The following is a 12,295-nucleotide window of genomic DNA, read 5'->3' as shown; positions in this document are numbered from 1 at the left end:
GATTAAAAATTGGAGAAATAAATGAAACCGTAATACTTCGTAATAAATACGGCATACGCGTGCCGCGGATAGAGTTCGAGCGCGAGAAGCTAATGGCCCCGAACGAGATCGGACGAGAGTAGCAGAAATAATTTCTAACTCAGTCGAATCTTCTTATCCAAACATCCCGAGAATTCCTCGGCAGGTAGGTACCGAAACGGCAGAACATAATGAATGTTTCCATTTCGCCCGGTTTCCAATTTACAGCGAGATTCCGTGAAAATTCAGCGACGCGACGCGCCGGAAGTTATCGAACGTTCCGGCGCTGTCGTCCCCGTTACCTCGCTCCATATCATTATCTTACGAGTTCCCGGGTAGAAGAGCGGCAGCAACAACTTCCATTAAACGTCGCCGTTGTGACTGGCAACGAGACAGAGCGGTTAGGCGATAGGCGATAGAGAAGCACGGCCGGCGACGTGTCTCGACACACGGTAGAACGTGATCGGTTGCAGCAAGCCTACGATATAGCATATCCAGGCTATCGTTACAGAAGAGTAGCACCTATCGACCCCGAATCTCGTCTTCCTTGCCGACCGAACGAACCCTCCGCGAGTCGAGAGGACCCTCTGAAACTTCTATTCACCATTGTACACTCCAGGTGAACCCCGTCCGCGGACCGGTTAACTAGTTTGACACGAGTTCTCGAGTTCGAGTACTCGAGAGCCTCGGGAACACAACCATCGACGCGTTTTACCCCGTTCCCAGTAAATGGAATACACCGCGCAGACACGGATTGTACCAAAATAGTTAGTGTGCTCCTTCGGTGACTTACTTCGGCGCTATATCAGAGCCTTGCTGCATGAGCGAGCCTATGGTGAACCAGAGCGAGTTCATCAGGGTGAACTCGTTCTCGAGGACCTCGGACTGTCCGTTGCACAGATGGGGATTCTCCCACTCGTAGGGGCTGAACCTGCAGACACGTGAAAGGAGAACGGGGAGGATTAGACCTCAGAGTCGCAACGTGCGTAGTTACTCAAGGATTACAGACTCGAAGCGATCGATCCGACATCTTTGCATTCCTCGGTGTTTCCTCTCTTTTCTTTCAGAACTAGCTACAGCTGAGTATAATTCAACTATACTCCCATATGTAACTTTACCGACCTATCTAGAATAATTCAGAAACACTACAATTGTTCTTACATGTAATCGTTGCATTATTGTATTCACTGAACGATTGCTTAACCCTCGGACGGCGGAACTTGGATCCACTCCATCTGAATTCTGATTCTCTATCCCCTGAATCACTGCAATTCTTGACAGCATTCAATAACGAGCACGAACAGACTGTAGATTTTTCAAAATCAAATTCTATCAGATGTCTATTTTCAAATTCTACAATTCGATTTCTTGCAACCATGGTTCGCTTACTGTAGTCACTGTTAACATCACCGCAGATATTGGAGAACAAGATTTTCCAATGATTACAGCAACGTACTATTTAATATTTAACTTTGAGCGAGTTTTAATTTAATATTACCGCAAGGAAAATTCGAACGGAAATATAGCGTTAACATTAATTTTTCAAGTGTTTGATCGTAGCTGCGACTCTGAGAATCGCTGTCCGCTTGTTAATCGATAGTTAAATCTGTAAATAATAGACGTCTTAAGGAGAGAGGGCCATCTCATATCGTCGAAATATCATTCTCGACTCTCTTTCTCAAACATCCTAAGAGAAAATCAACAAAGAAATTATACCGGGACAAAAGCGGCAGTCTTTACCCACTCCTCCTCCATTTTCCATACCTCCTTCGTGAATTAATTTGTCCAATCACCAAGAAACTTTTACGCAACTCATAATTGCTCCACCACTTTCTCCCCGCAAATGCTTTGAGACAGACGAAGAGAAGAAGAAAGTTTGTACAAGAAGGAAGGAAGTTTAATTCGTAGTTTCCCTTTCCTTAATTGAATTTTTGATTGTTTTCCCGAATCGCTTCGGTTCTCTGCGAGGCCGACTTGTTTGCAATGTCTACGGTAGGTACATAAACGAGAAAGGTCTACGACTCCGGGAAAATTCTTTCGTTTAATTAAGAACCTCTATTTCAGATAACTGTACGGACTCGATTTTGCTTTTAGTATGCCGTTATGAAAACTCTACATTAGAACAGCTTTTAGGAGGATCGTGCAAATTTCCGACTTTCCTTCCGAACAACAATTACTTCTTGTTTTCAGCGATCAATGGACTCTTAACTCGACAGAATGGGCCGCCTCTCCTTAAAAAGACGCTTTTTTCGCGAACTCTCAATTCTCGTGTCGAGCGTCCTTCATCTACGAGAGACTACAACAATACCAACAATCCGGTCCCGGCTTGGAGCGAACAATGGCACGGATCGGAGAGTTCAGTGACGTTTTGCAAAAAGAATTAATTTTCTCTTCTTAACACCCTCAAATATAATGAAATTTTAACGTCTGTCCTAATTACAATTTTTCTGAATCCCTTGCACTTGGAGCTATTTTAGCTCGAAAATTAAATATTCGTGGATATGAAATTGATATAACAGCTGATACAATACACAAAGAAGAGTCACATTGTTATAGAAAAATTTCACGTCGATGCAGTTTACAAGTTCCAAGCAAATATCACTAAACCCTTCGATCGGGACCACCGGTTGGTCGGTTTACGCGGATTCGTTTCGCTGAATAATTCATCGATTCTTCGTTCGTAGTCTGGGGTCTGGGGCGGTGCGAGTTGGTGGGGCTCGGGGCAAGTAAATCGCTACGAAAGTGGATCGTTACATTGGTCGTCGATCGTCGATGCAATCCCGATTACATGCGTCCCGGTTCGGAGGAACGTGTGTCGCGTGGGTCGTAAGAGAACGCAACTGAGAGTAGTCGAGCTGGACAAAGGGGTTCGTCGGGGATAACGAAACAAAGGTGGACGAGAATAAACGAAAAGAGTAAACAGGTAGAAGACGTTCAAGCGATCGTGATGCCAATCTAACGGCTTACTTGGGCAGAATGTCACAGCCCTGCCGCATTAAGGATCCGATGGTGAACCACATGCAGTTGAGCAGCTTGAAGCGGTTCTCCAGATGGTCCGGGTTTTTGTTGCACGGATGAGGATTGTACCACTCGTACGGGGTGAATCTAAACTGATCAACTCTAGACAACGTCTGATCCCCTTCGGCCTGGACGCATCTGTCTTCCCCGGGCCGGCCGATCGCCATTTACGTATGAAGATTAACCGCGTCCGGGCATCGAGAAAAAGAGGTCGAACGGAATGCGACAAGTCACCGTCCCCTGTCTGTTTAGTCCGTTCTCCCGTCGATTTTATACACGGTTTTTGTTCGCGATCGGTGGTCGCGGTGCGTCACGATCAATCGTGAAATTAAAACTGCCGCGGCTCAAACAGTACAGTAGTGCTCACCTGAACCTGCAAAATCTTCAATTTTCACCTTTCTCTACCTGGCTCGAGCTCAGCGGGAGCTTATCTCGGTAGACAAGGAGGGGGAATAAAACTACTAGAGGAAAGGAGACGCTGCAAAAAGGTCAAAGTGCTAAGGTTTAATTCTGCTCTGGAGAAAAATTTTGAAATTTCACTTCTGCAACCGAAACTTTGCAAGTTCAAGCGAGCACTATACCGTCACCCCAGCCACCGGTCAATCGAATACTTACTTGTCACACGGCTATAAAAATATGATCTTAGCTTTAAAGGTGTTCTATGTGGCTGAACACATCGGTTAACGTTCGACGGCCAATTTTGACTTTCTATTTCCGATTGAAAATCTCTCGAACACGCGAGAAGCTTGTTAAATCCTCAATACGACGGAACGATATTTTTACGTCGCAGGGACCTGCACCTCTATCGGATCGTTCGTTCTACGTGGTGTAGTCGGAGCTGTATGTATAATACTTTTATCGAGGCTCGGAAAGGTGGATTCACTTGCCTGGCGAGTATGAAGAGCAGCACTGAGACGCCCAGATAAGCAGTTGCCATATAAATCCAAACGTCGAGGCTCAAGGGACTCAGGAACGAGAACAGATTCGGCGGTTGCTTTATAGGCTTACGGTAGAGTATGCTGATACCTGGAAGAGCCGAACGAAAAATTAACGATGGCGAGATACGGTGCAGTCATTTATTCTTCAGTTCTTTTTAAAAGTACATACAATGACAGATTTGGTGCGTCTTTTATCGTAACAACTAATTCAGAACATAAGGCGGTAGACTCGTTTCCAGGATTGCAAGGGTACGGAATGCGCCTTCTCATTTCTCGATAATGCAAAGATGACATTTTTCAGTAGTCAAAAGCGCTAGATAAAAGATCAATCTAGGCCGCGATCGTCCTCAAAAGCATTATTCGAAAGCATGTAGCTGTCGCAGCTTTATGAAAATAGCTACATGCGCAGTTTTATGCGTCCGAATAATGAAAATTACGCCTCGTAAACGAAAAAATAGGACTTTTGTTTCTTGTTAGTTGTTTTTGACTACTGAAAAACCCCATCTTTGTATTATCGTATAAGCACCCGTGCAATCCTGGTAAAACGAGTCTGCCCCCTTAAAACAGTACGCATTCTTATTTTTTGAAAATTGCACTGATGGGGGAATTACTGAGGGAGTAGGTTCGAAACAGGCAGAATTTTCCCGAAGCATAAATTCAATCGTAACTGAATTTCCATCCCGCTAGAACCAGCTCTAGACGGTCGGCACGCCACAGGATTTCTCGCACGGATGGTTTTTCTATTTTGAGAATTCAGGGTAGCTCGAGGCGAGTCGTCATTAAATCAAACCTCGGGGCCAATAAACGGGATCAAAGCGTACCCCCTGATTAAACAGATCGCTCACCCAGGTTCATGAACGGCATGGTGAAGTCGACTGCCTGCTCCCGATCGTACGTGATGGTGAGATCGGCGATCGCTAGATCCGCTTTCTGATCAAGCAATTCTTTCATCATCCCGTCCCACTCTTTCGTCTGCTTGTTGTAGGACCCGTACCGTCCGTCCGGCACCAACCGGAATGTGTAATTGAAGCCGAGGATCCTCGATATCTCGTAAATCAAGTCGACGCTGTAGCCCTCGTACTGTGCATTTCCGGTGAGCGTATCGCTAGAGTCCTTCCTCATGCAGTACGGCGCGCTCTGTAGGGTAATGAGCTGACGTCACAAGTCGGATACCGTGAGCCTTCTCTATGTCTGTGTTTATACAGAATGGCGCGCTTTGCATACACCATATTAATATTTTCTTGAGACCGTGCTCTCGGAGACACGTATTACCAGCGAGTAGCCGGTTTCGAGAGGTCAAGATTATATATAGAGTCCGTCGGAAATGTCTCCGCACTGACTTTCAGCGGAATAACTTTTTTCAAACGGTCTAAATTACTTGAGATTTTCGAGAAAATTCTATTTTACTGTTTTATATTTTCTCAAGCTTTTTTGCCTGTGCCCTCATATACGTACACTATGTATTGGGATGGAACGACTGTTAGTAGCGTTTTAGAGTAAGATTAAATTCAGATATTTATTCACAATAACATGATAATCAGACAGCGGATTTTAATGCAAAACAAAAACTTTCTACCTGAAGTGCAACAAACTGGAATGAAATAGAAATTTATTTTCTTGCTTAATATGTTCAATAGGTTGAAAATAATATAATATTGTAGTATTTTTAAATTCTTCTAATATTTTCACTGTCTTAAATTGCACCTATTCGTTTTAGTCATAAATGCATAAAATCCGCTGTCTAATGATAGTTACCTCGAGAATAGCAAAAAATAAAGAATGGGAAGTATGTTGTACTTACATAGGGGCGTGCAGTAAATATAAACTTCCTTTTTCTTCTCAGAAATGACGAGTCAAAAAGAAGTTCTACTAGCAATGGTACAATAATTTTGATATTTCTGCACGTTTCGGTATTTTTCCATTCAATAAGATCGTGCTCCGGTTCAATGGAAATAATCCGCGAGTCTTTTTTCGCATTTCCTGTAATATATGCTCCGCAGCATCGAACGAAGACCGGATATCATGGCGGCCAGTTTTTAGTGGCCGACTCTATAGGTACTTGCACAGGTAGCACGTACACACGAACCCTCGTTGCAGAGCACGGGGTTTGAATACGTGCACACGAACGCGACCAGCCAGGTCACCGGTTGAACCAATAGAACCTCACGTAGGGACGCGCGCGCGTGAAACGCCATATTCTCCTCCGTGTGGAGCAGGCAGTTTCGGCAAATATGAAAATTCAGGAGTCCACGGCTCCTTTCGCGCTCCGACGCTGCTTAATTAACGCAACCGTGATTTGCGCTGGGCACAAGAGAGAAATGAAATATGCATGTACAGCGCGCGCGCGCGCGCTCCTGCTCGCGATTAAAACGGCGCGGCGGGTTCTTGTCTCGAAGTTGACTTTCTTTCGCTGCTCATCCGTCGAAAATGCGACTAAATCTGAATCTAAATGAATAGAGTTGTTGTCACCCCGAAATATCATCAAAAGTAAAGTTATAAAAATGATTAATTACAGCTATGAACGGTCCTAAGCATCGTCAATTGTCCGAGGGTTAAATGGACAAAAACGTTGTTCCACTTGCCAGCGTCCAGAAGGTCTTACCTTTGTTGAAGGTACTTTTTGTGATAAATGCACGAAATTCTCAGTCTAATCGTGAGCTTGCTATACATTCAGATTACTCGCACGTACTTAAAAAGTCCTAGCACAAAAGTGCAAACACGTTTTAATGGTGTAAGGTTTGCCAACAAATCCTCCAGTTCGCGAGGACCCTGGTGGTGTTCTCTGTAATCGATTCCTCCTTTCTCATTCGGGAAACTGGCGGTAAGAAGTTACGTAAACTCGGCGTAACTCAGAGGGAAGGACTGTAAAACGTCTGAAGGCAGCGTCGAATTCTGTAATTGCCGTGTCGTCGCCTAATGCCGGAGTTAACTGAAGTCTCTATTACCGTGCGCGGAAACTTGGCGATTTTCGACTGGCAAAGGAGCTTCGCCGGGAGGTTCGAGTGAACGTTCAACGACGCAGGATCCGATTAATATCCTCGTAAATAGAGTAGGTGGGTAACGGGGACCCGGTTTTGAAGAACCGACGTTACATCGTTCAAGTTTCCGCAGCAGCGTCGAGCGTCGCCGTCTCCTCGGGTGTGCTAAGGACTCTTATCTCGTGGCTGCGCGACCGGGAGGCTCGACGTTCTCGCCGACACTTCTCCTCGTGAACTTTCGAGCCAGTTAATACATTCGCGAGTGCATTACTTGTCGCCGCAATTAGCGCGAGAATAAGTAACGCTCGGCTCCCCGGTCTCGCCGTGAAAACTTCAATTAAATCGCGTACACCAGGCGTCCCCGAGTTTCCTTTCGCCGGTGGCTTTCTTTGGTTTCAGTAAAAGAGAGGGAGAGAGAAAGAGAGAGAGAGAGGAGAAAAAAACGAGAGAAATCTAACGAGCTGGCAGAGGGCGGAGGGAGCAAAAGGAAAAGGAAATAACTCGCTTCCGCGCCGTGTTCGCTCAACTCCGTTTCTGTTTCCTTTTCATTCCGGGAAAACAAACAGTCCAGGCTTTAACGATACGCGGATGATTTACCTACCAACCGCCCGGAAGACACGAAAATTAAAAATTCAGAGCAGGATAGAGTGGCAAATAAACAGCGTTCCGATATGAGCCAGTTATTCGAGATCCGACGGACGCGCGCGACGCCGCCGCCGGATAGATCTCTCACTTTTGCAGGCTGACGCGGTCACTCGAAATGCGGGCTGACGTTGTCTCACGTTTCAACCTGAAATAGTTCCGTTGTTTTTTACATATCCGACCGCCATAACGAAAATTTCGTTCCTGCATTGCCTGCAATAATATGTACCATTCCCCGAACTGTCCTATTTGCTGAACTTTTCCCGGCTCGTAATCGTTTTACCCGTCCGGGTAGATTTAAGATTTATACCGTGATAAAATATTTATGCTGGATTTTACAATGATGTTTGTTAAACGATATCGACGAGTGATATAAATAGTGATCGAATAACATCGATTTCTATATCGAAAGACAAACAACTACCTTGTTTTCTTTTCGTATACGGTTGTACACTCACCAGTATGGTTGTCACGATGAAAGTCTTATTTTGAAGATTCTCCACGATCTGGGTGTACTCCTCCTTGTAGCTTCTCGTGAAGTTTATTCCCTTCGTGCTGTTCCACGTTCCTATTTTCTTCAGTCCTTCCTTGTTATTCAGTTCGATGATATCAAGAATGAAGTCCGAGCGGAATCCTTGGTGATCAAATTTGATGATTCCTGTGAGTCCGGTCATCTCAACCTGGAAACAAGCACCGGACGTGTTCTGTAACGAAATGATACTTCCAATACAGCCAATCGCTGAAAATCCTGCGAGCTAAATTAATAGCAAATATTCGTTCACGATACAAGAATTCTCTTATTCGTTCCAGATTCATCAAAATTCAAACTGGACGAAAAAATCGCCGCAGCTGGATGTGCTCTTACCGGGAGTGTCGGAAAATTGCGATCGAGTTACAAATATAGCAAAACGGACACGCGGGACAGCTCGTGAAATGGGTCCGCTGATCAACATCGATTCGACGGACATCTCCCCGGCGATTGTAAAGTGGTCGCAACCGGGAATCACGCGATCTACTCGTGTGCCGCGCGATGACACGGTCGGTTTTGGTGCTATCCGGCAGTTGAGCGTCGGGGGTTGGCGTCAGCTAGGATTCTCGGTGGCAAAACCGCGAGGGCTATAATTTGTCAACGGGGGTCGGACGGGACGGGTTCGTTTAACCCGGGGAGTAACTTTCCATTGTTTGGGCAGAACAATCGGTGGAACATAGGAAGAGCCGTCCCGCCTTCTGCGCCGGCACAGTTTACTGCGCGTCGTCCGTCACCGTTCCAGGGATGCTCGCGGTGCGTTGCACATGGCAGCACTCGTGGCGCTCGTTAATAAGCGGCTGAACGCCAGGGGGGAGGAACAGTCAGATTAAGCATATCGTTATAATGGCTTATTACGTTGCCCGGACGGCCGATCGATGTCCATAATTCCGCGAAATTAATTTCCTCCTGCTCACCCCTAGCCCCATCCCCTCTACGTTACGCGCCCTTACGCGCGCAATACGGCCACCGATAAACTCTGCTCTCCATGCGAGCAGAGATACCAGCCCTGCAACCAAGCCGAAGATCACTGCTGTCGGATCTTTGGAAAAAGAAGGATGCGAGACTCGAACACTTATTGTTTGTTTCTTACACGACCAAGCAAGGAACATTGCATCGGTTGCCCGAGCTTTTTGATGCGGTGCGACCGCGCTCGCTTTCGCCGTTTGCGTCGAGGGGACGTCCAATTACCTCAGCCACCCGCAATTAGGGTAGTTGCGTAGCATGGCGCGACTTCCTGCTGTTATGGCACACTCCCGACCAGGCTGCTTTGCATACACCGTAATCCTGACATTTTTCTTGCGTGTACGACGATTTTCATCGCTGCGTCGTGTCGTTTTCGTTTATGGTTCATATATTTTGTCAAGAATGTCTCCTTGCGCCATTTATTTAGACCATCTACCTTTCGATTTTTCTTACACAACATTGAAAAATATTTTCAAACTAATATGCTGATATTTTCTTATTCTTTATTTTTTCTCCATCTATTTCGATCTCGGCTATTTTCTGCGTTTTCGCCGTTGTTACATGGAAACTATCTTTCCCGGGATCGGGCTGCTGATAATAATACGGCTCGAGTAACATGAATTACTATACACACGACATCGATTAGCGTGGATGGCTCTCCGTGTAATGAGAAATATACGAGCGAACAGCATTTAGTTGTCGCGTTATGGGCGGATGTAACATAGAAACGGGGGAGTACCACCGGTTATGGACTGGTTAAGAAATTGTCGATTGCTAGTAGGTAACTAAATGACTTATTTAACATTTTAACATCGAGTTAGCATTTATGAGAAAATAATCGCAAGAACTGAAACCGAAATACTCACCATTATTTTTAAGGAAAATTGAAGTGATGTTCAAATCAGATATTATATTTCGTTCAAAATGTATTTTTTAACAAATGCTGACCATGTAACTTCTATGAACAAAACTGTAGTGCGGCAATGTTATTCACTGTAAATTGTAAAACATGCGGATAACATTCTAAAAAAAAAGTCTGCGTTTTCGCGAATATCCGCGACGGTCGACCACTCAAAAACATTGCTTATCGGTCGATTGAACAGCGGAAATGGCGAATAAACTGGGGGCGGGGAGGGGTGTCGAGTGTTATGCCAATATCCTTGGCTGTCAGAGTTGACTGGTGCGCGATTCGATTCGATAGTTTCCACGTGACGGCGACTTGAAACATTGAAGTAAGCGTCCTCGCATCGTCGGCTCCTGTCCGAAACAAGCGGCGGACAGGAATATGAACTACATGATTGCGAGTCAACATGTCTGGCATAATTACACGCGATATTCTCGGTGACTGGTGCTAATCAATGACTCACGAACGGCGGACCGATCGAGCATGCTGCTCGAATTCGTCTGGCCGGAACGTTCGCTGGTTTTGTTCGCCAGTATTTCGTTTATTCAACGTCATGATCATTCGCGCGGCGCTAAATCCTCGAATTTTCGGGGAATTTCAGAGCCACCGAGCGGAAAAATATTTCGGCGTGTTCCCGGTTGCCAGGAATTGTCGTGTAACCGGTGCATCGTGATCGCGACGCGAAATGCGAATGCTCGAGCCGATACCGCGATAAATTCGGGCCGCAGTGCCCGGCGGCCGTCAAACAGCAACCGGCATAGGAAAATTGGCGAGCGCGGTCATTACCGGCATAATTACTGGGTCAGCTTTGACGCTTCGACCGAATTTTCGAGGACAATTTACGTTGCCGCCGCGTCGCGCTGTTTCTACGTTCAGGAAAACCCTCTCTTCCGCTTCCTCTCGCCCCGCGTTCCTGTTCTCGATTACGTGCCGTAATTAGCGAAATTGAAGGCGACGCTGTCCCGGTCTGCTGTCCAACCGAAAGCTATATTTTTATATCGCCGACAAACATTATTACAACGATGCCGGCACGCGCGATCACAAACGACAACACAATCAAAATCTCGCGCAGCTACTGGTTGTCGGTATTTGATCAATAATAACGTTCGGTACATCGTTAGCGAGCGCAAATATTTAAAAAAAAAATAAAATCATCGGCGAAAATAGTTGTCGGTGTCGTATCTCGTTACCGGCGCGACTGATTTTTGACGTAACCGGATTTCCAGCCGTGTCACGTGTGTTTACGTTGTTATTTGTCGCGATATCGGATGCTTCATTTGTATTCCGCTAGTTGAGGCTTTTGTTTCAGCTATTTTTTCGACGGTGGTAATGCGAGCCGCGCGATCAACGATGAAATATCAGTTTTTGGTTTTGATTGCTCGATATGGTCGGCTCGTTTTGCGAAGCTTTATATTCTCTGTGTTTTGGAATAGTGTTGTGGGTTTTAGCGTACTCTGAATGTCTGATGTGAAGGAATGAGCGAAATCGCTTTAAAATAATGATGCTTGAAAATCTCCGCTGACAGAATTTAATTTCAATGAATTCATACATTTCCGTTCAGCTTCGGTACCTTAAAATCCACATAGACTGTTTCTACTTTGCATAAATGTCCGCAGGGTCCAGTGATTACATTTACGAGGAAACGTTACAGAGTAAGTTCCCCAACTCTGTAGATTTAAATGATTTCCGATACCGCGGCACGATGTCACTGTTTAAATGGTGCTTGCGCAAAGTTCTGCAGACCCGAGCGGAAAAATGGCCGCCGGTTCGAAAGCACGATGTTAACCTGATAACTTGATTTCCACCTCCCAGTGCGACAGTCCTTTCTTTCTCTTTGCCAATCACGTTATAGGCAGTTTTCCCATAGGAACGACGAGACTGCGATGTCATCGTCACACAAACATCGTTTCCTGATCGCTCGCGTCGCTTGCAATTGGAGCGTCCCAAACGACAACGTAATACAATTAAGGGTCCGATAGAATTAACCTCTTTTGTCGCGATGCAGCGGACCTCTCGTTTCGATGTTCCTCTTCGAAAACAATTTTTCGAACGCTTTCGATGGGGATTTGATGCATTTAACGCATTAGCCATCGGAGAACAACTTTTTCAAACCGCAATTAAAAAATTAAATAATTGCACTCTTTAAGTTATCGGTCCCAAAGGGTGCCGGCGCGGCCGTGCAAGAGTGTGCAGGCACACACACGCACACATTAAAAATTATTCCTCTATAACGTAAAAATATGCGTTTTGGGCACCGGACGCATATAGATTTGACTTTTAGGAATCACAATTGACCGCTTCTGAA

General features: G+C 45.5%; 1 protein-coding gene across 4 annotated transcripts in view; it reads right to left on the bottom strand.

Annotated features, from left to right (window-relative positions):
• The window catches only part of Kair1d (Kainate-type ionotropic glutamate receptor subunit 1D), a 319,596-nt gene that overhangs the window by 15,923 nt on the left and 291,378 nt on the right, over window positions 1-12,295 (bottom strand). For 2 of the 4 annotated variants that reach the window (XM_076424118.1, XM_076424117.1), the window contains exons 10-13: window positions 8,053-8,274; window positions 4,820-5,111; window positions 3,924-4,062; window positions 2,986-3,123 (exon numbers count right to left, since the gene is read on the bottom strand). In XM_076424118.1, the coding sequence (XP_076280233.1) occupies window positions 2,986-3,123; window positions 3,924-4,062; window positions 4,820-5,111; window positions 8,053-8,274 (791 nt within the window). Of the gene's footprint in view, window positions 1-811; window positions 950-2,985; window positions 3,124-3,923; window positions 4,063-4,819; window positions 5,112-8,052; window positions 8,275-12,295 lie in introns of all 4 variants that reach the window. The other 2 variants (XM_076424115.1, XM_076424116.1) reach the window with 1 other exon arrangement.

Source organism: Lasioglossum baleicum, chromosome 5 (genome assembly GCF_051020765.1).
Source record: "Lasioglossum baleicum chromosome 5, iyLasBale1, whole genome shotgun sequence".
In the NCBI taxonomy this organism is placed as follows: Eukaryota; Metazoa; Arthropoda; class Insecta; order Hymenoptera; family Halictidae; genus Lasioglossum; species Lasioglossum baleicum.
Note: the sequence above shows the minus strand (reverse complement) of the source record. Positions and strands in the feature narration are given on the sequence as shown.